Source organism: Saimiri boliviensis, chromosome 5 (assembly GCF_048565385.1).
Source record: "Saimiri boliviensis isolate mSaiBol1 chromosome 5, mSaiBol1.pri, whole genome shotgun sequence".
NCBI classification, from domain to species: domain Eukaryota; kingdom Metazoa; phylum Chordata; class Mammalia; order Primates; family Cebidae; genus Saimiri; species Saimiri boliviensis.
The window spans coordinates 122451229-122476980 of NC_133453.1; the positions used below are offsets into that span (position 1 = coordinate 122451229).

Genomic DNA, 25752 nt, shown 5'->3' on the forward strand with positions numbered 1-25752 from the left:
ACAAAGGGCTGATATCCAGAACTTACAAAGAACTAAAACAGATTTACAAGAAAAAAACAAAGAAGCCCATTCAAAAGTGGGTGAAGAATATGAACAGACACTTTTCGAAAGAAGATATATATGAGGCCAACAAACATATGAAAACATGCTCATCATCCCTGGTCATTAGAAAAATGCAAATCAAAACTACATTGAGATACCATCTCATGCCAGTTAGAATGGTGATCATTAAAAAATCTGGAGACAACAGATGTTGGAGAGGATGTGGAGAAATAGGAACACTTTTACACTGTTGGTGGGAGTGTAAATTAGTTAAACCATAGTGGAAGACAGTGTGGCGATTCCTCAAGGACCTAGAAGTAGAAATTCCATTTGACCCAGCAGTCCCATTACTGGGTATATATCCAAAGGATTATAAATCATTCTATTATAAGGACACATGCATATGTATGTTCACTGCAGCACTGTTTACAATAGCAAGACTTGGAACCAACCCAAATGCCCATCAATGATAGACTAGACAGGGAAAATGTGGCACACATACACCATGGAATACTATGCAGCCATAAAAAACAATGATTTCGTGTCCTTTGTAGGGACATGGATGAACCTGGAAACCATCATTCTCAGCAAACTGAAATAAGAACAGAAAATCAAATACTGCATGCTGTCACTCAAAGGGTGTTGAACAATGAGAACACATGGAAGCAGGGAGGGGAGCATCACACACTGAGGTCTGTCAGGGGGAAATAGGGAGGGACAGCAGGGTGTGGGGAGTTGGGGAGGGATAACATGGGGAGAAATGCCAGACACAGGTGATGGGGAGGAAGGCAACAAACCACATTGCCATGTATGTACCTATGCAACAATCCTGTGTGTTCTTCACATGTACCCAAAATCTAAAACACAATAAAATATATAAAAAAAGAGTAAGCATTAATTGTGCTTCTGTCCCACTGGAAAAAATGAAATATAAATAGGCAACGCATGGGTGAAGGTAACACCTTCTCCATGGAGCTCCCAGCCACTGTGAATTTGGAAGGGTTTGTAATGAGCAACATCGGAGGATGGCTGCTCCCTGGCCCCCACTCTTGGATGTCAACAACCCAGAAATTTAAGGGAATTCCAGCCTCTTCTCCTAGCTCCTTGGGGACTGGGGAAGACATTTTAGGTGACCAGTTGGCTTAGGGAAGGAGGAAGAGGAAGCAAGCCATAAACAGATCAACTTAAAGGGGCATGAGAGCTCCAGAGATGCAGTTGCCTCTAGACTTGAAAACTGGGGTTCCAAACATTGAGGGACTTATTGTACATTTGTTATTTCTTTTTCTGCTTTTCTTTTCTTTCTTTTTTTTTTTTTTGAGATGGAGTTTCACTCTTGTTGCCCAGGCTGGAGTGCAGTGGCACGATCTTGGCTCACTGCAACCTCTGCCTCCCAAGTTCAAACAATTCTCCTGCCTCAGCCTTTCAAGTAGCTGGGCTTATAGGCATCCACCACCACAACAAGCTAATTTTTATATTTTTAGTAGAGACAGGGTTTCACCACATTCAGAAGGCTGGTCTCGAACTCCTGACCTTGTGATCTGCCTGTCTTAGCCTCCCAAAGTGCTGGGATTACAGGTGTGAGCCACCATGCCCGGTTGTTAATTATTTCTAAACTCCAGTTGGAATCCAAACAGCCCCCAGGTTCACATAATATGGAGAAAATAGCAGTTTGTTCACATCATTCACAGAACAATTACTCATTTCTAGGTCTTAGTACTTTTTGTTTTTCTTTATCATATCTCTCTTTCTACCACCATCATTGCCCCCAGCCGAACAATCTCCTCCATGCCCTGAAGTTTCCTGATGAGGTTACTGTTTGGCTGTGATTTCAAACTTCCCAGGAACCTCGGGGTAGGAATATCTCACTTGCAGAGTGATTTTTAGGATTCATAATCTGTGTCTGTTATCATTTGAGGATTAAAAAGTATTTATTGTCTGGGCACAGTGACTCACACCTGTAATACCAGCGCTTTGGGAGGCTGATGCAGGGTGATCTCTTGGGGCCAGAAGTTTGGGACAAGCCTGGGTAATATAGTGAGACCCCATCTCTACAAATAGCCAAGTGTGAGGGTATGTGCCTCCAGTACCAGCTACTTAGGAGGCTGACTAATTTGAGGTTACAGTGAGCTATGATCGCACTCATGTACTCTAGCCTAGGTGACAGAGTGAGACCTCAGCTCTAAAACATTAAAAAACTTAAAAAGTATTTGATTATTACTAGATTTCCAACAAAGTTGTGAAAAATTTAAAAATAAATGACATTCTCAAATGTATATATACAAACAATGCTCTTCTTTTGAATATTGTCACATTGGAATATATAAAAATATTCTATTTTGGAAATTCTTTTTTGGAAATTATTTTCAGAATAAGTTCATTGTTTTATTATTTCAGGTCAGATTTTAATTTTGACTGAAAGTTGTCTTATTGTCTGGATTTACTAGATTTTGTTTTGAATGACACTGGCTGATTCCAAAAGCCAAATTCATCCCCAGTGGATGAAGATTTGCTCCCTTTAAGGGAACATGAATATCATAATAAACAATGGGTCAGATTTTCCTTCACAGTACATTGAGATGCCTGGGCATGAGCAACTGACTCAATTGTGGACTGGGTCATTAATTAATTAATTCAACAAACACTTATTGAGCAATTATTTTGTATAAGTATTGTGATAGGTTGTAGGGATAAACATGATAAATAAAATGTGCAAATAAGCTATACGACTAAGATCCTTTCCAGTTATTATATATATATTTCATAATGTTTGAATCCCTAATAGTATTCTGGGCAAATCCAGGACTGTGGACATACATGATAACCCCCTGGCTCTTATTTGTACATCTAAGTTCTGATGTGTCAGTTAAAAAACATACTGATTATTAACTGGAGTCACCCCTTAGTCACATTTGAATAACCTCTGTTGAATCCATCTCGTACTTTTCTGCTGTCCCTGCAACCCTTCTCGATGCTCTTGAAACTCAAGGCCAATTAGCAGAAAAACTACCTATATCTTCAGCCTCTTTTTGGAAGGTGTCCTTCATCTTCTAGTTCTAACTGAAATTTGATTTTCCTTGGGGAAGTGGCTTCCTTTGGAGCCCTTTCAAGTGGTGGCTGTTTTTTTTTTTTTTTCTATTCTTTTTATATCACTGAGCCCGGAGGTGAAGTAGGTATCCTTCTTTCCTACTTCTTGCTCCAGGAATGAATTTCAGGTCAACTCACTGCCACCTACCTCCCCTCCTTGTTATAATCAATTCCTGGTTATTCTCCTGTTCTTTGACATTTTAGCTTGCCATGTACTATCAGACTCTCCAATACAACTCTAGCCACAAATCTTGATGATGTCAGTGTGCACACAGAGGAATGCCTGACCTGTGATCTCTCTTCTGCACATCTTCTCTGTGCACTCCCACCAATAACAACAACAACTCCAGGTCCTCAATTTCAGACCTCTTGTTCTCCAAGGAGCACCTCATGGTTTATCTGCTTGCTCTCTCTAATACTTCAACTCCAGAATCTTTCAGAATCTACCATCCATTGATTCTACCAGGGTTTTATGGTTCTTCATACCCCTCATGTCCACATTTCCATTTCTATTCAGTTTAGTCTCCAGGGTTCATGGTAATCATTTCCCTTTAAACACCCTCAACTCCACTGCCCCTCTCTCTGTGTACCACTAACAAAACCTAACTGTGTGAAGTCTAACACTACACTCTACCTACTTTCCATTCATGCTATTGACATGGATGTAGACAAATACACAACTATGCTCACTGGTCTCATTTCACTCACCACTACTAACTTCAAATTGGCAAAATCCTGATAAATTTCTCTAGTTCATTCCCTCTCCTTCTTTACCAGACTATTTCACATTTTCTCTCTTTCTTCAAAGCTGCAGTGCCTCCGAACTTATACTTAACTCCCAGTTTACAATCTTGCTTTCTCTATCTCTCGGAATCATAGAAATCAGAAGAGAATTCTGACAAGGTTCCATCCATATCTAACAGCATCTGCTCATATGTTGTCCTCCTCTCTGCTCACTCTAGATAGATCATGTTTCTATCTAAGGGTATCCCTTCCACTTGTTCTCATCTCTTACATCATCAGTTTTTTTCTCTCTCTGCTGGATTATTTCCATCAGCAGACAATGTGTGGTAATTTCTCCCATCCTTAAAAAAAAAAACCCTCTCCAGAGACCCCATTTATCTATACCTTTTTATAGCAAAAATCCTTGAAATATTTATATATACTTAGCATCTCTAACTCCTCTCTTCCTACTCTCACTTGTTCCTTCTCTAATCAGACTACCCCTATAATTCTACTACTAAGTCTCCTGTCAAGATCTCCAATGACACCCTATTATGCTAAAAGTTAATTCTCAGTTCTTATGTGACTTGACCTATCAGTGTCATTTGATATATTTCATCTCTTTTTTCCCCTTGAAAACTCTTTTATAATCATAATCTACATTTAAGTCTAGTCGAGTTTAAACTGCAAGTTGCTATGCAAAATCCCAGTGGCATAAAATTTTGAATCATGAAGTGTTCACCTCCATGTGGGAAATATTGGGAGAAAATGAAAAAAAATAATGAAAAACAAAGGACCCAAGAGCATGCCTTTAAAATATTCGATGCCTACATTTTAACATAAAGATTGTGACAGCTAGAAAGAACTTAGAATTCATCTAGTCCAACACTCCCATTTTACAACCTAAGGACATCAAAGTCCAGAGAAAATTAGTGATTTCTCTACATTTTTACAGAATGAGAGAATTGGGTCTAGATTCTAGGTCTTTTGTCCAGATTTCATTCCAGTGTCCAGGTTATACTGCTTTTCCTCTCATATATGTGTTTATGTATGTGTGTATTAATATATAGCAAGCATATATATGAAGACAGATATACTATTTATAAATGTACAAAATATGTAAATACAATGTACATGTATATGTACATATACAAATATAGTTATATACATTACATATACACATATACACACACATTTTTTAAAATATTTTTTTCCTGAATGAAAGAAGTGTTGGGAGGAGCTCATGTATTCCTTCTCTGTCTGTTCTTTCTTCTGATAGAGTCAGGTGTTTCTGTTCAGTTCCCCAGCATCAAGCCCATCTTCCACTAAGATGGATGAAACTGAAGCAAAAGGACTAAGAAAGCCCTTGGACCACCGGCTGAGCAAAAAATTCACTGCTCTGGGCCACCTTCTCAGTTCTGCTGATGGAAGGAGGCTGGATCTGAGAAAAGGGAGACTTAGGTTTAGTACTGGCTAAATCACTGAGTGGCCTTGGGTGTTCTCGTCTGAACAGTGAGAGGTTGTACTGTGTAAAGTCTTAATTCTTCCCTTCTAACCTTCTGCCTTGAGCTCAGGCTCTTTGGGCTGATCCAAAGTGGTCTATGTCATCTTCTATATTAGCTCCTCCTGCATGGCCTATCATCACCCAATCACCAAGCTTCTTGCTTGTCTAGGTGTGTGCTATCTGCTTGTCTATTTTGGCCTTCTTAGCTGACCTCCCTAGATGGGATATCTGAACTATGAAATCTGTGGTTTTTTTTTTTTTTTTTTTTGGCCAGGGTCCTTTCTATGCAATTATACTCTTGGTCCTGGCTGTTAGACAGCTGCTTCCCAGGGTCTGATATAACATGAAAGAACGAATAAGTAATGTGGAAAGCAGGTCTCAAAAATGAGGAGAGGGAGGTTGCACAAAAACATAAACAAAACACTGAGGAAGAAGGACAGACAAGAGGAAACAGAATAAGAATGGCACATTATGGCACTTAAGCATAATACTCTCTGATAGTAACTCTGGCCTGAAAAGAACATAAGAAGCTGGAGATGAAGCAAGATGGACAAATAGATGCCTCTACCTATTGTCCTCCGTAGGAACACCGAACGGAACAACAGTCCACACAAAAAGACATCTTTGTAAGAACTAAAAATCAGGTGAGCAATCACAGTCCCTGGTTTCAACTCCATATCACTGAAAGGGGCACTGCAGAGTATGGAAAGACAGTCTTGAATCACTGACACCACCCGTCCCCATCCCCTGGCAGCTGCATTGTGTGGAGAATCTGTGCTCTTGTGGGAGGGAAAGTACAGAGACCCTGGGAGGACTTTTCACTGGAACTCAGTGTTGCACTGTCAAAGCAGAAAGCAACACAAGGCAGAAGTCAGCTGCTGCCCACAGAGGAAGCATATAGACCAGCCTTAGCCAGAGGGAAATCACTCATCCCAGTGGTCAGAATCTGAGTTCCTACAAGCCTTGTGGGCTAATGTGCTCTGGGGTTCTATATAAACTTGAATGGAAGTCTGGGCCACAAGGGCTGTAACTCCAGGGCAAGTTGTGTTAGGCTTGGAGCCAGTTGACTGTGGGGTCGTGCGAGCTACTGAGACGCCAGCTGGGGTGGCCGATGAAGTGCTTACATCACCCTCCTCCCAGGAGCAGTGCCTTTCACTCATTCAACAAAATGTTTGTTAGGTACCTCCTGTGTGCCGGACCCTGTTCTAGGCACTGGTATTATAAGTGTGAGCAAAACCAAACACCCTGTCTTTATGTTGTTTAAATGTCCAGAAACATGGCAGTGTTCTCCAATAGTTAACATGAGGGTGAGCCCAGGAGATCCCTATAGTTCTGGGAGAGACTGCTTTCTTTCACTTGAGGAGAGGAGAGAGAAGAGTAAAGAGGACTTTGTCTTGCACCTTAGAACCTGCTCAGCCACAGCAGGAACAGGCATCAGGCAGAGTCCTAAAACCCCCTTTCTAGGTCCTAGCTCCCAGAGAACATTTCTAGCCATACCCTGGATGATACTGAAGGGAACCCTCTGTCTTAAAGGAATAAACCCAGTCCTGGTCGGATTAATTACCTTCTAACTAAAGAGCCCCTGGGCCCCGAAAATATAGCAGCAGTACCAGGCAGCAGTTGCCATGGGCCTTAGGTGAGACTCAGGGATGTACAAGCTTCAGGTGTAACCCAGCACAGTCCCAGCTGAGATTGCCATGAGGAGGGACGACTTCTGCTTGAGAAAAAGAGACGGAGGAGTAAAGGAGACTTTGTCCTGCAGCCTAGGTACAGCTTGGCCACAGTGGGGTAGAGCACAAAGCAGGCTCTTAGGGTTGTTGCTTCCAGGCCTTGGCTCTTAAATGCCATTTCTGGACCTGCCCTGGGCTAGAGGGGAGCCAATTCCCTGAAGAGTCCTAGCCCTGGCAGCATTCACTACAAGCTGACTCAAGAGCCAGTGGGCCCTGAATGAACACCTGTGGTACTCAGGCAGTACTTGCCATAGGCCTTAGGTGAGACTCAGAGATGTACCACCTTCAGGTGTGACCCAGCACATTCCCAACCATGGTGTCCATGGGGAAGGACTCCTTGGTTTGTGGAAAGGGGGGTAAGAGCGGGAAGGACTTTGTCTAGTAGCTTGGGTGCCAGCTCAGCCACGGTAGAAGAGAGCAACAGGTAGATTCCTAAGGTTTCTGACTCCAGGCCCTGGCTCCTGGATGGCATCTCCAGACCTGACTGAGGCTGGGGGAAACTCACCATCCTGAAGGAAAGGACAGAAGGCCAGCTGGCTTTGCCACCTGCTGACTGTAGAGTGCTTCATGTGTTTATTACCGATCTTTGCTTTCTATTCTTTAGAAAGGCTTCTTATGCTTTGCCCTTTTTCCATGATATTGTTGTCTTCTTCTTAGTCCGTAGATTATTACATACATGGTGCTTAGTCCGTAGATTATTACATACATGGTGCTAATCTTTGTTGGCTGTATGTAATACCAATGCCTTTTTTGGTTTGTATTTTGGCTTTTAATTTTCTCTAAGGTGTCCATTAGTGAATAGAAGCTCTTAATTTTCAAAGAATGTTAATGCTTTTTGCATCTGATTTAAGGATACTTTCTCTTCTCTTCCTTCAGGCCAGAAGACTTTTAAAAAGTTTATTATTACTGTTATATAAATATGCAATTAACATTTTTATATTGATCTTATATTCAGTCACCTTGCAAAACTTTCCTATTATTTCTAGTAACTGTCTATAAATTATTTTGGATTTTCTATGGTCATATCATAATATCTAAACCACTCCCCACCCACCACACCAAAAGCAACTAGAATTAAAAAAAAAGTTTTAAAAATCCAAAACAAAAACACTTGAGCACAAAAAAGAAAAAAAAAAGACAAGAGATAGAAAAACAGAAACATAAAAAATAGACAAGCTTAGCATCTTTCTGAAATGGTTAAAAGAAGAGTAAGATAACATAAGTGAACCAAAGGTGAAAGAAGAGGATGATTAAAAACAACAAAAGTTAATATAATGGAGTGGTGGTAGGGGGGCAAGAAACAAACCTTCAGCCAAATTAAAAGTTGGTTTCTGGAAAAGACAAAATTGGCAAACCACTAGGAAGACTTAAAAAATGAGAAAGGATAAACAATATTACTAATAAAAAGGACAAAGAACCACAGATATAATAAAGACCAAAAAGATAAGAAGCAAACCCAATCAGGTGGTTTATGTCAATAAACATGAAAACTTAGACAAAAGGGACACATTCCTATATGATTTATGTAATTTATCAGAATTGACAGATAATGCAATAGAAAGCCTGAGAAGTATTACAAATAGTAATGAACTAGTAAGGAAAGTCACTAACCATCTTCCTACAAACAAAACAACAAGCCCTGATATATTAACAAATTTTCACACAAATTCAAGGGCTAGATTGTTCTAACTTATACAACATATAAAGAACAGAAAAATAGGGAATACTTCCCATTCATTTTATGAGATCAGTATTGTTTTGACATCAAAGTGCAAGACAAAACACAAGAAAATAATTTCACTGACTCATGTCCACTCATTTATTAAAATGGTTCATAATAAAAAACAAAATTTGTTAATAAATGAAAATAGATACAAAAGTTTTAAATATGACATTAGCTGACTAATTTTATCATTGCTTACAAAAAAATATGGCTTATATAAGGTTTATCTCAAGGATGTAAGACTGTTATAATTTTTAAAGTATAGACCTATCTTTCACTTAAGGCATTAAAGGCAAAAACCATATGATCATCTCAAAAGATGCGTATATAACTTTTGATAAAATTCAACATGTCTACGTGATTCTTAAAAAAACCCTCTTAGTTAATGAGGCTTAAAGACAACTTCCACAACCTGATAAAGTTAATCTACCCCAAAACAAAACTAAAAACAAATTAGTGACAACAAACATCATCATCCTAAATGGATAAACATTGGAAGTATTCCCTTTAAATATCAGCAACAAGACAAGAATGCCTATCATCACCACTCTAACTCAACACTGATTGTAGATTCTTTTAGAAGCACATATCCCTTTCACAGAATCTCATATACAAACCTTCCTCTTAAAGGCAATTCTTAAAACAGATGTTCTTAAACCTAAGGCATTGTGTTCTGAAAACGTAGAACACTCTTCCCACTCCCCAAAGCCATTATCCAGTTTCTTTTTAAAAATAATGCTCAGCAGCATGGCACATTTGAGCAGTCAATGTAAAGAAGGGTAGGGGAAGGAAAAGTATAATTTGACATAGTTAGTTGTAAATCCAGGAGTATTATCCGGGCTAAATATCATCTCACTCTGGGACCAAGGAATTAAACTCATTTTGCTTTTTCTTCTCCAACAAATGCAGAACTTAAAGAGCTGTTTTAGGCCATAACTTCATTCATCTTATGATCCAACTGGTATTATACTGAATAACATTTGTAATTTGACTGTATTATGTGAGTGAACTTTGCACTCCCAGGAGAACTAAAGAGACATTTTATGGCGCTGAAGTGACAATTTAAAAAAAAAATCCATTTTTTTATAATGTTTGAGAAAGGTACCAGAAATATTGGTTTATTTATGCTTTGTTCTGAAAAATCCAGCTGAGTTTTGAATGAAGAGAATGATTTATTTCAGGATCAGTGCCTTTCACTCATTCGATAAATGTTTGTTAGGCACCTCCCGTGTGCTGGGCACTGTTCTAGGCACTGATGATGTAAGCATGAGCAAAACTAAACCCTCTGTCCTCATGTTGTTTAAATGTCCAAAAACATGGCAGTGCTCTACAATAGTGACCATGAGGGTGAGCCCAGCAGATACTAGAATACAGATCCCTTATCCATCCTATCTGCTTCTTCTTTCCCTCTGAAAACTTTCCATTACTATCTTTAAGGTAAAAGAAAAATGTCTGGGTTGATTCCCTTCCAGGCTTCGGTCACTGCATCACGCCAGTGCAATAACTCACTGAGCCTTTCTTGGTAAATTCCTTTATAATAATATCAGAGCCAGCATCAAAAGGGCGCCTTTCAAAAAGGCATGTGGCATATGCTGTCTGGTGAAAATCCTGCGATTAGGTACTATCATTATTTTTTGGGTGAGAATCTGAGGCACAGAAAAGCTCAGTGATCCAACATTATAGATGGTAATTCAAGTTTCTTTGACTCCAAAACCTTTGTGAACATTTTCTAGTAGTATATCTGCTTGCCTCATTCATTCATTCATTCACCTTCTCAGCAGATACTGAGTTACATATCAAAGAGAATTGTGAATTTCATGTTATTCTCCTGAGTATGAGTGTAGTTTTTATCCATCATCCAAAAATACCCTATTATCCCCAGCTGTGTAATACTGTGAAACCCAGACAGACCCTCCTTTCCCCTTCCCTCACCACAGAGTATGGTATAGAAAAACTCGATCAGAAAAATAGTTTTGACAACCAGAGTTACTTTCAGTGGAATAGGCTGGCATGTAAAATAGTGAATCCCCTAATTACCATTCAATGGAGAAGTCCAAGCAGAAGCCAAATAAGGATAGGGTAAGGGAGACTCTTCCTTCCCTCCCTCTCTACCTCCTTTCCTTCCTTCTCCATTGAGCTGACATTCCACTGAGATGGATGGTAGACAGAATAACTTCTATGCTATTTTTCAACATAATGGCTCTAGGTTATTAGAACTAGGGAGAATAAACAGGAATCAAAAGGCAAATATTTTGGTGGTGTGGTTTTTGAGTGAAGGCTACAGGACAGACTCAGATTTACAGATCTAGGCTTGTTCATCACCTGTGTTCTGGGCTGGTCCTCTACTCATCTCTCAAATTCACTGCACACACAGATCACACCCACTGCCAGTTGGTACCAAACACTTATATTATCAACTACCCTCACAGAACTGTATGACTTCTGTTCTGCTAACCAGCTATGGGGAAACACTGGCAGTCACAGGATGTCACTACTCTCTTCTGACCCTCTCTTCATTCCCTGATTTACTCACTTGCCCCTCAGAGAAATTCCCTTCCCCTTTATGCCCACCCAAATCTGATTCTTCAAGACTCATCTCAAGCCCCCTCCTGGAAGATATTCTAGCTACTTCATTCCTTTTGCTTAGAGACATGGTGGCATTCAAAATCAGGGGTCACAGACCATTCATTCGCCTGGCATTTCAGTAGGGATCAGTGAGCACTTGCCATGTGCCAAGGATTCAGTATGAAACACCATTATCTCTGCTATTAAGGGATAAGCAGCAGAGAATAACAGTGATTTGATGGTCAGGGTGAAACTGAGGTGCTGCGGGATCACAGAGGAGGAGCACACACCCAGATCCAGATCAACAGTACGACTGCTAGGAATCGATTCTATAGATATCCACAGAAGACAAGTTAAGTGAATTATGGTTCAGCCACACAATGTAGCTGGAAAAAAGAAGAAGGGAAACTGTGCACTGACATGGAATGATCTCCAGGATGTATTAAGTGGGAGAAAGCAAAGCAAAACAAGGGGCAGGATAGTGTACATAGTGTGCTTCCTTTTGAATAAGAAATTTGCATTTCTTTGCTTTGTTCAATGAAAGCTGGGAAGATGAACCCCCCCCAAAAATCAATAAGAATGGTTACCTATATGAAGCTAGCAGCGCAGAGATAGAGGAGAGAATTCTATGTTCAAAACAACACAGTAAAATTTTGAAAATGATACCTGAGAAAAACTCTGAGAACCTCTCCACATAGCAGAGACTGCTGAATACTGAAGCATGAAGCTTTACTTTCTAGTCACTACAGTATTCGTTCACAGAGTGACAAAACATCAAGCTGGGCAGTATCTAGGAGACACCTCTTCCCAAAGAGGGGAAAGATGACATTTGCTCAAGATCACCAAGTAAGTTATGGTCCAAGAAGACACATGCCTACTCCAAGATGGGTATTTGGGTTCTTCCACACATCTCAAAGATTTCATGGGGCACCGTGGTGCAATAAATGCTTTTGGTGCAGCCTCCAGGCCTTCCCTAAAACATACTGATCCTGTAGCCTTGCCTTCTGAAGAATCCTAATAAAACTCTGGGAGACACCAGGAGATATCCGGGAAAGAAACATTACAGAATAAAAAGGGACAAAGTAATATATTACATCATAAGAGAGAAGGAGCCAAACAAAAATAAAAGAACTCTTATTCAAGGTGAAAAAGTTGAGAGTAGAAGAAGAAACATTCTGTATGATGCTTCTGGGGGATTTGTAAATAGAGAAGCAAGCAGACTAGGGAAAGCTGGAAACCAACCATGAACCTTCTCTCTGCCTGCACAAGATCAAGAGCCAGGTTAGCCAATGTAAGGGATGCCAACTCTTTTTCTAATTAAATTCCTTAAAGAGTGTGTTGATTTATTCATTTATAATAAAATCCTGTTCTAATTAAAACTGAAACATCCCCCCACCTGATCCAACCTCGCCATATTTCTGGTTTCCATGTAATTGAATCTGAAAATGATGATGCTGAGTGATAGCTTGGGATATTACTGCTTATTGTGAAAGCAAATAAGAAGAAAGGAGAATGCTACTACTTTTTTTTAGGAAGGTTTAATCAGTTCTTTCTCCTTTAGACTGAATTTTAACCACAGTTGAAGATAATGTGGTATTTCCCTTAATGAAATTGTATATCCGTGGCTAATTTATGAGGGAAATTTACCTTTCTGAGGCTTTAGCTTCACATTATTTTAGTCTACAGTTTTTAAGGTCCCTGGGTTCTCCCCCTCTCCCTCTCACATCCTCAACCTTCAATTCCAGATACTGTTCTTTGTATTGGTCCATCTAATATACAATACTCACGTTTATTAGAATTCTTCAGATTGAAGGCTTTGCCACACCTAATGTCGTATCTGAAATACCCATGAGAAGGAGGCAAGGTGGATATTACGTGGTAGATGGAACTAATGCTCAGAAAGGCTGACATGATTCATCTAGGATCAAAAAGTCAGTTAATGCCAGGCACAGTGGCTCAGACCTGTAATGCCAGCACTTTGGGAGGCCGAGGCGGGTGGATCACCTGAGGCCAGGAGTTCCGACCAGACTGACCAACATGATGAAAACTCATCTCTACTAAAAATACAAATAATTAGCCAGGTGCATTGGTGGGCCTGTAGTCCCAGCTACTTGGGAGGCTGAGGCGGGAGAATCACTTGAACCAGGGAGGCAGAGGCTGCAGTGAGCGAAGATTGCACCAGTGCACTCTGGTCTGGGTGACAGAGTGAGATTCTGTTTCAAAAAAAAAAAAAAAAAAAGAAAATCAGTTAATGACACAGCCAGTGCTGAAACCCAGGTATGTTAGCTCCCAGTTATGGGTATTACTAGCACATCCACCAAAGGGCTCATGGCTTTGGGTTTCTAGGTTTCAGGAGGTTCACAGAGGAGCCCACTGTGTAATCTGGTAAATAATGCTTGACGTTTGTCCTGGTTTTTCCCAAGCTCGTCTCCTTTGCTGTATAATAAGTGCATACCTCTAGGTTTCTGGCTAGTTAAGAAGAAGCAGTTAGAATGGAAGAATGTTTGAAATGGCCTCTTTTGATCTTTAAATGTCTGAGAACAAGCAATTAGAATATATCTGTCCTCCTTCTCCCATACCTGAAAGGTTTGCATATTGTTATTTCCTCTTGCATATGATAATAGTTACTTCTACCGAAACTTTTCCTGAATGCTGAGCCCTTTCTTTTCCCCACCTACCTCATTCTTCAAGAGAGTTCCTTCTACTGACCCCAGTATTTTCATTCCACAGATGATTGTTAATCTTCTGTGTCTGGTTTGACCATTCAGTAGAAAGTGTTCTGGCAAGGGGCTCTTTCTAATGTCTTTATGTGCTTTTAAGCCAAATATGAAACTGTAAGGTCTCTAAGGAAACCCAAACACCTGTTGACTACATTATTTTTTTCCCCACCGTTTTTCATCTAATTGCGATTTACCTACTTCACTAGAACAACATGAGGATTAACTGTCCTCGGGTAACTTTCAAGTCTGTAAAGGATTTCTGCCTCCTCAGGGCACATGTTCTCTAAGAGAGACAGAGCTGAAATACTACTAAGAGACTTAATGTGTAGCAGCCTCGAATAATCCGTGCTCTGTGTTACCACTTCAGACAGTCAGCCTCTCCCTAACACACTCTGACAAAGGCGACGTGGAGGGATCAACAGCCAAGTCCAAAAGTCCCAGAGAGGAGCACAAACTTCCCTTTCAAAGCCCTTGGGAGGAAGCGGTATTAACCACCAAATTAGGTAGCTGGACCTGGGCCTGGGCCTGGTGCACCTGCTGGGCAGGCGGGGGTGTCTGCCCGCTGTCATATTTTGGCACAAACATTTGACAGCTTCTCCCTCCCAATGAACACTTCTAATACCCAAGGTTAATCTTTTCTTGGCTTCTTCTTGTCACTACTGACATTTTGTACCCGTTATCCTTCTGTGGTTGGGGGCTGTCCTGCGCATTGTGAGGTGTTTAGCCTCATCCCTGGACTCTGCAGAACAGATTAGTATCCCCTATCCCCTCTGGGTTGTGACAATTCAAAATGTCTCCAGACATCTGCTGAATGTCGCCTGGGGGATGGAGAGGCACAGTCGCACCGGTGAGATGATCCATTGTGAACGCTTGATGTGTTACTGAGATTATGAGCAAACCTCTACAAAAAAGCCAACCTCAAACATGCTCAGAAATGTCAGTGGCCTTGGGAACCACTCTTCTCCCGTCCCCTACCAAGTTAGATTTAATTCTTCTCCCCCAACATGAAGTGGAGGAGACACACACATTTCCACAAGTGAGGCAGCATCTGACACGGTGTTTATTTATTTAGCACCATTGCCTAGCTCTGTTGTCTCGCTTTCTTTCAGCCCTGGCAGCCAAAGCTTGCTAATTGGCACAGCATTAAGCATCCTTTTTCTCCCTTTACCTATTCCACTTCAACTGAGGATTTGTCTTTTGCTTTGAAATTCCACTGTGCAAGCTCCTTTTTAAATGCGTTGGGCTGTAACACATTTGAACTTGAGGGGGGTAACACTGGGGGTGCTGTGGTAATGGGAGGGAATGCCCATCAAAGGGTGACCAATTCTGGGGGATATCTCTTCCCTCAAAATGTCTCATTAGGGTCCCTGGGCTTGGTCTCCATCTCCATTGTAGCCTGCAGTCCAATTTAATTGAGCGACGGCCTCACTGCAGTACACTGCTCTTTCGACAGGAGGGTAAACTCATTCTGTCCATCATGACATTTGCTTTCTTAAGGGCCTCGCAATATGCAACTTAAATAATTAAACACAGGTCACATCGCAGCTTCCCTTTTCAAGCCTGTCTGAGGGCACAGTGGGTTGTTTCTGACAGCTAGCTGTTGACCACGTGAATTTTAGAAGCTGGTTGGGTTTTTCGTTTGTTTTGTTATTGTTCATGACACATCTCTTCACGAACACCCCCAAAACTCAGCATAGTGCAAATCCAATGTGCATAGCTGAAAGGGCTGTGGATTTTCTGATGCTGGATAAATGGTGACTAAGAGAAATTTGAGACCCCTGGCTCTGGCAAGGGTCTCAGAGCAGCCTGCTTGTCACGGTCCGTACTTTCCATTTGTCATCCAGGAAAGTGTAATACCGGGACACAAATCCCTTGTGTCCCATTGCATGTGTCCATTTACTTCGAGATGAAATGGGCTTGTCAAATAAATAAATAAATAAAAATTCAAAAAAAGCAAACCTTTAAAATGACCTAATAAGACAGAAGTTCCAGGAAGAACTAAAGATAACTCTTACCTGTAGTGTTTATTTTAAACAATAGGTTTCTCTGGGGGAAACTTAAGAGTAATTATAACAAATTTGGATTTCATGTAACCCAATGCTGATTTTGCATATTACAGAAATTTGTCATCTTTAAGTAATGTGCCAGATGAATGCTTTAAAATAGATGCAACTTTGTGTGAATTTTCTATAATATAGCAAGATCTGATTGCTCTATTAATAGCCTAAGTCCTTGGCCTTGAGAAGGCAGGATGGCAGCGTTTTTAAAATTCATCATCTCTGCATAATTAGTTGTGAATCTGTAAATACCCAAGCTGAGGAATTAACCAGGAACTAGAGCTGTTATCCCTCACTGTCCCTCTTAATATTGTCCCATAGTCATCGTTTCCTTGTGTTTTTCTAATGACCGTGAAATCAATTGTTTTTTTAACTCAACTGCCCTGGCTCTTTGTAATTTGTTAAATGTAATCACCTTCAAGTGAAGAAAATGCGCTTATTGTTCCGGAAACTGGGGCCTGATTAGCTGAGCATCATCAAGTAGCTGGGGGACCCCCGTGCCAAAGTTTTCCATATTTTAGCTGACTGCTACATTTTGAGGGGGCATGCTGGAAAGTCAGCCCCTTGTTGTGGTGATCTATAGATCCTAGTGGGGTTTTATTTGGAGGCATAATTTCACAAAAACCAAAAAGAACTAGGAATTCTGGTTCCTTACTCTGAGCGGTCAACAATATGGCACTAGGCACTATAAAACAATGGTTTTGGGTACTGGATTACCTTCTCTCTCGGAAGTTTTGTTTCAGTCTGTGTGTCTGATTATAAGCACCTGGGGCAGGGCTGTGTCATGAACCTTCCCTACTCCCTAGTGTCTAGCAGTGGCCTGGACACAGTAGGAGCTGAACAAACCAAATAAACTGGTGCAGAAGTCAAGTCTCTCTTTTGCTTTCACTCCTTCTATCCTCTAGCACTAGGATGTGCTACCCATCTGCTACTCAGTTCTCCTTAGAAATTCACAAGGAGAGCAAATTCATATTGGAAACTGATATTGGAAGAGCAAAGATTTTCAACCCAAATTCATATTGGAAGAGCAAAGGTTTTCGACCTTTACTTCTCTCTTTTGTAACAGGGATGTGAAAAACACTCATCAATAAGAGTGGTTCTCTGTGACAATAATTCCCAATTTGAGACAGAGTCTATGAGAATCAAGCCAGGAGGCATGAGACTATTTAGACAAAGCAAAGCAAAGCAAAGCAAAACAAAACAAAAGGATTTTTATACACCTGCAAGAACCTCCATGAAGTTTCTTCATTGAAGAGTAAACTAAAAGTCTATACCCTTGAGAAAAGTTGGACAAATGGATTCAACATTTTTTCTAGCACTGTCCTCAAAGAAGAAGAAATGCCCTTATTGTATTTCTCCCTGCAGGTAGCTGTGCTGGGTCTTCCTTTCTCTGGGCAAGGAAAAGCTCATATAGATAATAAATGTGTGCACAACAGGCTACCCAAGATCATAATCAGTGCAGTGAGTGGGTTGCATTTTTATTTGACACACATTTATTAAAGACATAGGATGTGCCATGTCCCCTGCTAAGTTCAGAGCAAGAATGACCAGCAACTCATGAGGGAGTTCAATGTGCAAAGTAATAGATAAAATATCGAGTGGAAATGAAAGACAGACAGAGTCTTACAGGGAAACAGACAAGGAGAAGTAACTGGGCTTTGGGTGTGGCTGATGAAAGAGCATCTTGGAAGACTTCCTATAGGAGGTAAAGTCTGAACTGAAACTTAAAGATGAAATGGGGGTTAAATGAAAGGTTACAGCAGAAGGGTGTTAGTATGAAAGCAATTCCAGGGGGGCCAGACCATATAAGCAAAAGCATGGAAGCCCCCAACAGCATTATGTGTTCAGGACATGACAGGCATCCTAACAACACATAAAGTAGAAGCCAAGAAATGGAAAAAAATGAGGCTGGAGAAGTAAGACCAAGGTGGGCTTTGTGAGCCTTGTAAGAGGAGGCTACTGAATTTTTAAAATTTTAAGTAAAATAACATTTAAAATGTGTCATTCAAAATATTTTAAACTTTACTTTGTGCAAGAAGTATTATTTTAACAGAAATAACTCAGACCCTTATTACAGATATACCTTAAAACAGCATTAATAAATATGGCTTGGGAGTCAGACATTCATTTATTCAATACGCAGATATTTACTGAGTACTGGATTTCATGCCAGGTCTGACTGTTGAGGAAACACTTGACTTGGCCCTTTTCCTGAAAGGGCACAAGAATCCAAATCAGTTTAGATTCTATTAAGTAAATTTAACTGTGAACCTTGAGCAAGTTACTGTTAGCTGGGTGGTGCTCCATTTTCTCATCTGTAAAATGTAAAATCAAGACAAAATGTCTCTTTTATAAAGTTCTCATGAGGAACACATAAGAGAAACTTAGGAAAAAAACATCTGGCCCATAGCAGGAGCAGTTATATTGGATCCAATAGGCTGAAATCAGAATGATTTGGCTGCGCAGTAGTAAGAGTGCAAATGAGTTCAGGGAAGAATAAGCACAGAATAAATTCTACAGAAACCTGGCAGAGGAAAGAGATGCAACAAAGTGGGCCTCTGAGAGCGCATTCCCATGCTAACGCGGGGATTTAACTCTGTGTTGCCTTACCGCTCCTGCTAAGAGGCCAACAACCCTGAGGTTCCCGGTTCTGCGCTCAGATCCTCCCAGCATAGCTCCAGGGCAAAAGGACAACTGGGACCTCTCCTTGTTCTTGAAGTTGTTATTTTCAAAACCACTTTGCTGGGGTATAATTGACAGACAAAGAGCTGTACATATTTAATGCGTACCACTTGGTGATTTTGGAGGGATGTCTGTACCTGGGAGAGTGGACTGTGTGGGTGATGGACAACCCTTGAAAAGTTCCCAGCAAAGAAACAGCATGGTGGGTTTTTGCATTTCAGGGAGGGCACTTTGGTGGCAGTGAGGATAATGCATTTAAGGGGCATGAGACTGGCAGCAGGTTGATGGGGTCTGTGGACAAAGGGAGGCAGCAGGGTGCATGGGTCAGATGGGGGCAAGGGCCAAGGCAGTTCTGGGGTGACTGGGACAGAGGCAGACCTGAGAAGCCTCTAAGAGGGGAGGCAGCAGACCTTGGGATGGCCAGAGTGTGGACGGTGAAAGGGGAAGAGTCCAGGGTGACCCCTTGCTTCATAGTTTGTACACCTACAAGGACGGTGAGACATTCCATGAAGACGAGAACCCGGGGAGCACAGCAGATTTCCAGAGAGAAAAAGAGACATCTCCATTTGGATGTTTGCTCTTGGGGTGCCTGGCTGGGTTGGTGATTGGTGACACACAGCCAGGCAGATGAAACAGAAGCTTGGGAGAGCCGTCTTGCCTAGGGATCGTCATTTTACTTTTTACTAGCCAGGTCCAGTGGGTGCGGGTGAGACTCCCCTTTCTCCCTTCATCTGGAGGTTGGGGCTGCACTGGGTCTTCCCCCGATCCTATGACCTGCTTGCTCGCTCCTTCTCCTTTCCACTGTTGTCCCCTGCACATGCCTTCTCCGAGGCCCTGCCTGCTGGAAAAGGGCAGGAGTGTTTCTTATGCCCAACTTGGTAAATTAGAGCGGGTGGGTCTGTGAACAAAGCCACAACATCGCTTCTGTCTGCTACTCCACCGCTGGGCCACCTACCCGGCTCCTAAATCCTGCTCCCACCGCTGACTCTGCTAACCACTAGACTTCCTAAACATTTTTCAGAGTGAAGCTGAAGAAACCAACCATAAAAGAAAAGTTATGCATTTATTTTAGTGTGTTATGAGCCCAGAGGCAAGATTTTGGGAGGCAGGCTTCTTTGGCCACATTCAGTGTGATGCAAACAAAGCTTCCAGGGAATATGGGGCCACAGTCCACCCTGTTTTGAAGAGTGGGTTCCCAGCCATGGTGTGACTACCAGGGTGAGCAGCTAGGGTAGGAGCTGGGGCCAATGGGAGTGGGTGGTGGGAAGGCACAGGGGACAGGCAGCAGCCTCTGCAAGCTTCCTGGAAGCTGTGGAGGACCAACTGCCACTATCAAATGTCCTCTCCTGCCCGAGGGAAATTTCAGGGAACTGGCCTGGTGTGGTGGCTCACGCCTGTAATCCCAGCACCTTGAGAGGCCGAGGCGGGAGGATGACCTGAGATCAGGAGTTTGAGACCAGCCTGGCCAACATAATGAAATCTACTTAACAAAATACGAAAATTAGCTGGGCATGGTGGTGCATCTGTAATCTCAGCTACTAAGGAGGCTGAGGCAGGAGAGTTGCTTGAACCCTGGAGGCAGAGGTTGCAGTGAGCCAAGATCGCACCACTGTACTCCATCCAGTCTGGGTGAAAGAGCGGAGATACTGTCTCAAAAAAAAAAAAAAAAAAGAAAAGAAAAGAAAAGAAAAGAAAAGAAAAGAAAAGAAAAGAAAATTAGAAAATTTCGGGAGCCAAGGATAAAGGGTGCATTTGAAAAATGAAAAAGGGCAGCTATCTTGGCAAACATCCAATAAGGCTTCACGATCTTCTGATGAATCCCACCCTGCAGGTTGGGGACCTCTATGACAGAACCTTGTTATTTCAAAAGGGCCTCTGGGGTGGGACGGCCAATCTCCCTTTCATAGCCACATGTGATGAAAGCAAGGAAACACTGACTCAAGGAGAATAAAATCTCCACCAGACACTCAAGGCATGTCCTCCTGTTACTGTTTTTCTCCTGTTTCTCTTCTCCTTTTATATCACCTTTGCCAACATTTGGCAAGTTAATGGTGCTGCCTCCATCCTTAATGCCCCTTCCCAGGGTTCATTGGAAGCTAGCACACACCCACAGCCATGCCAGCTGTCTGCACAGAACATTTTCCCTTCCTGGCAGCACTGCCACAGCTGGGGCTGACCTGTGGCTGGCTGTCTGGGTATGTGAGGACAGACCTCTGGCAACACATTCTCTATATTTTTTTTTTTTAGAGGGAGTCTCGCTCTGTCACCCAGGCTGGAGTGCAGTAGCACAATCTCAGATCACTGCAACCTCCGACTCCTGGGTTCAAGTGATTCTCCTGTCTCAGCCTTCCAAGTAGCTGGGACTACAGGCATGAGCCACCACACCCAGCTAATTTGTTGTATTTTTGGTAGACACAAGGTTTCACCATGTTGGCCAGGCTGGTCTCGATCTCTTGACCTCGTGATCCACCCGCCTCGGCCTCCCAAAGTGCTGGGATTCCAGGCGTGAGCCACCGCGCCCAGCCAACACATCCTTTTTTAAAGGTAGGTTGTAGGCACCTTGGTGGAGGGAAAGACTGTCTTGCTGTTTGTGCTCCTTCTGAGATCTCAACACTCTCTCCCAAGAAACACCATTTTCCCATAAGCTAAAGCAATAGAATAAAATAAATCTGTTCCTACTCAAAGACGGGTTTGATCTGGTTGGAGGAAATGGGATGAGCAAAGTGGGTTGACAGAGAAAAATATTCAGACTGGGACTCACTTCATTTGGCAGAAGGATTTTAAAAAAAGTTCAAGCAGTAAGTTTACTGTTCATCATTAGGTCATCCAGAGCCACAACCTAGCGTGGATTCTTGATTGCCTTGTACAACTCATGTAGACAGGCCTCTGATGCTGAAACATGGGCCCTAAGGTAAGTGCACTCATATTCAGGTAGTCTCTCATTTGGAGTCAGAATTTGTCGTCAATCTTGTCTCCTTTTTCAGGACACTTAGACCATCCTCCCCCTTCGTGCCTACTTCTGCTGTCTACACTGGAACCCCACTGGCAGAAGGAAGGGCAGGACAGAACTGAAGATTGCACGCCTCTTTTTAGTAACAAGCAACAGACAGAATTATGAGTTTCCCCCTTGGCATATCTTCCTCACTTGACTTCTAAGACGTCATGTTCTCCAGCCGTCCTCCCCCTTCACTGTGTCTTCCTCTTCTCCATGACTGAGAGAAGGAGGGAGGACCTAGTTTTCTCATGGTCTACACTCCCTCCCTTCCTCACTGCATTTGAACACACAGCTTTAAATGCGGTGGATGTGCTGATGATACTCTAATTTACATGAGCCCCAGACTCTCCTAACCTCCTACCTACTCACCACTTCCCCTTGCAGGCTAATGGGCACCCAAACCTAGCACGTCCACACACAACTCCCCATTTCACTTGGCAGAAGGCAAGGGCAAACGCAGCCCTTCTCAGAGCCAAAGCTTGGAGTCATCCTTGACCCTCCTTTTTTTCCAGTCTCCCAGTGAATCGTATTGTGTTTTGTTTTGTTTTTGTTTTTGTTTTTTGAGACAGGGTTTTTCTGTGTCACCCAGGCTGGAGTGCAGCCTTAATCTCTGGGGCTCAAGCTATCCTCCCGCCTCAGCCTCCCAAGTAGTTGGGACTACAGGTGTGTGCCACCACACCCCTCTTATTTTTTTAAAAAAACTTTGTAAAGACAGGGTCCCACTGTGTTGCCTAGGCTGGTCTCCAACTCCTGGACTCAAGCTATTCTCTTGCCTCACTGTCCCGAACTACTGGGATTACAGGCACGAGCCACCATGCCTTGTCTGAGTCAGGTGGTAGTTTTAATTAGATTTGGAATCAGACCATTCTCATTCCCCATGTTGTATGAGCCACATGTGACTATTTATATTTACATTTAAATTAGTTAAAATTTCCAAAAAAAAAAAAATGGGAAAGAAGGAATGGCCCAAATGAGAACTTTTAGGAAAATTGGAGCAAAAATTACATTTAAAAATTCAGTCCCTTACTTGCAGTGGCTGCATTTCAGGTGCTTAACAGTCACATGTGCAGACATAAAGCATTTACATCATTGAGGGAGGTCTCTTAGCCGGTGCTGGTCACTGTGTGGATGGTGGATTGCAACCATCCTGGTCCAAGCTATCAACATCTCTGGCCTGGATGCCTGTAACAATCTCTTAGTCGATCCTGCTTCTTCAGTTTTCTCAATATGGCAGCCAGAGGGATCCTTTTTAAACTTTGCATGTAATGCCACTACTGGGCTTTAAGTCATTCAAATTCCCTGTGCAAGTATCTTAGAGTAGGAGTTAGTCCTCAGAAAGGCATACAGGGTTCCAGGGTTTCTGGCCCCTTCTCATTTGACCTCGTCCATCAGGTTGCTCTCTCTGCAGCAACATCTGAGCCTCCTGCCTCATGGACTCCAGAGGGTACTCAGCTTCAAGTCTACCCCACTCGCTGTTCTCTCTGCTGGGAGTGCCCTTCCGGGCTCACTCACTCTCCTGCTTCAGCTCTCTCTGCTCAAAAGTCGCTTTCTCAGTGAGCTTCCTTGTGACTATTCCACTTCAATTTCAACTTCTCCTCCAACTGCCAGCACTCTCACTCTCCCTTTCTCTGCCTGACTTTGTCTTCTCCGTAGCAGTCATCTCCTTTGAACAAACTGTATACATTAACTTGTTTATGATATCTAATGTTTACTGCCTGGCAGGGATCTTTGTCCATTTACTCACTGCTGGAAAACTGGCTCAGAGGAAGCCTTCGACAAACATTTGTTCAGTAATGAACGGAGAGAGTTTGAGAGCTGAAAGGGGCCCTGGATGCCATTCCTGGGCGTGCAGCTGAGGGCAGATGAGGGGAGGCTATTCACTGGGGACTCATGATGGGCTCAAGGGAAGGGCATGGATTAGGGCTGGCATCATCCTAGGCATCTTCACTGGGTAAGCGCCATGACAGTGGCCTCCCCTTCCCCTTCCTCTGTCACAGTCAGAGGGACACCGATGAATCGCAAAGAGCCAGCGTCGAAAACAACCAACTAAAATATCGCGGGTATTCGCCACTTTCTTCTTGGTAAACTTTCGTATGACTCAACCATCTATCCTACCTCTCTGAGGACTTACAGGAAGCAAGGGACAAAGTGGCGATTCAGATTAATGAGCCCTTCTTACTCTCACCCTCCTTTCCCCAGTGCAAATACCTAGATTCTCTGAAAACTGGAAACAGACAGGGCTGCTAGATTATGTTTTTTCCTAAACGTATCAGCCTTGTTTTAAAAAATAAAATTATGGTTTCATCACATAATTTATAAATTAGTATGTGAGAAAAAAATTTGATTAGCAGAAAAAGAATGGCTCTCCATTGCATCATTAAAATATTTCTGACAATCCCGAATGAATTAGAAGAAAAGCAGAGCCCAGATAGCATTTTATGTTAGGGATTTGTCTGCCCTCTTATATCTGTGAGGAAGTACCATCTGAATAGACATATTTTTAAATGCTTAGGGATAATAATTTTTCTGCTGCCAATTCTGGCTCAAAGAAAAATATAGTGAGGGAGCTTCAACCTCACAAACAGACCTGTTCATAATGGCACAGCTAACAGGTCCAGGGCTACACAGCATGATGTTAGCAGAAAGCCTAGAAAACTCCATCCACAGCTCACTGGATGATTTAACTTGCCAGAGTATACAATTAAGAACAAAGTTATCTTTATAGTCATTCCTTCATTATTGAAATAACTCAACTGGAGGCTGTTTTAGAGATGCTGGATTCAGAAATAAAGTCCTTATAGACTGCACTGCAATGTCATGAAGATTATACCAGAAAACAAATGGATGCGCATAGACAATCTTTGTACGTACCAGAAAATTAGATCTCAGGAGAGACACGAAGAAAAAACATAAAATCAAAGAGGGTGGGGGCCGAGCACAGTGAAAGGTATAATCAACGGCTTCCCAGAGAGAGGACCCTGCTGGGCCAGCGAGCTCGCCGGTTGTTACCTGGGGCAGCGCTCTTCAGTGCTTTCACTAACTGTCCCCTTCCAGCTCCAAAACCATTATCTCCATAGTCCGGGACACTGTCACTATTACTGCCACCGCTGGCAGAGTATGTACACATTCTGGGTACCTTGTCCTAAATGAGTAATATGAGACTGTTAAGATTATTCATACAAATCAAAACCGGGCAGACAATCCTGTCAGGATGTGACACAGTTCACATTTGGCTGTCATTGCGTGCACAGAATTCCATTCCCACTGCCCAGCCCACAGGAGCATCCTGTGAGGATGTGAAACAGTTCACATTTGGCTGTCATTGTGTGCACAGAATTCCATTCCCACTGCCCAGCCCACCGCCCACTGCAGAGCAACTCTGGATTGCTGGTTTCTTCTGCCTCTGAGGAGCTGATGCTGTCTACTCAATTACCAGAGCTGCAGAAATAGGCCTGCAATAATGAAGCCGTTGACGGTACTCTGCCGTTGTCTCAGGCTCAGGAAGGTCCCCACAGTTACCTGTTCTGCATTTTGTATACTTCTTTATAGGGTCTTATTTTTTTCAAGTGCCTATTATGAGCTGCTGTTCCAAACCTAATGGCTTATTTATTTAACTGATCTCATCATTGGCTTCCAAGTATCAGAAGGTAATAAACAATTAACCTTGGGAACAAAAGAATAAATGTTTGCCTAATTTATAATTTTCTTTCAGTCCCCAAAAGGACAGTAGCCTTTAGGAAAGCAAGCAATTGCTGACCCTATGTAGTTCTCAAATCTGCTGACAGTTCATCAGCTGAGGGACCCAGTTTCCCCTCTTGCTCACATGCACATATCACCTGACCCTGTCCCCTAAGGATGTCACTGGTGTGACAATGATGCTGTATTCAGGAATTGCTGAGGCGGTTGATGCTGTACGAACAGTATTCC

General features: G+C 42.3%; 1 protein-coding gene across 14 annotated transcripts in view; it reads right to left on the minus strand.

The window, feature by feature from the left end:
* The window catches only part of NCKAP5 (NCK associated protein 5), a 986396-nt gene that overhangs the window by 32959 nt on the left and 927685 nt on the right, over window positions 1-25752 (minus strand). Inside the window, exon 18 of one of the 14 annotated variants that reach the window (XM_039480033.2) lies at window positions 24835-24967. The exons of 12 other annotated variants lie outside the window; for them this stretch is intronic. In XM_039480033.2, coding sequence (XP_039335967.2) covers window positions 24835-24967 — 133 coding nt within the window. Of the gene's footprint in view, window positions 1-5584; window positions 24968-25752 lie in introns of those variants that run through there. One more of the 14 variants, XM_074399893.1, reaches the window with a different exon arrangement.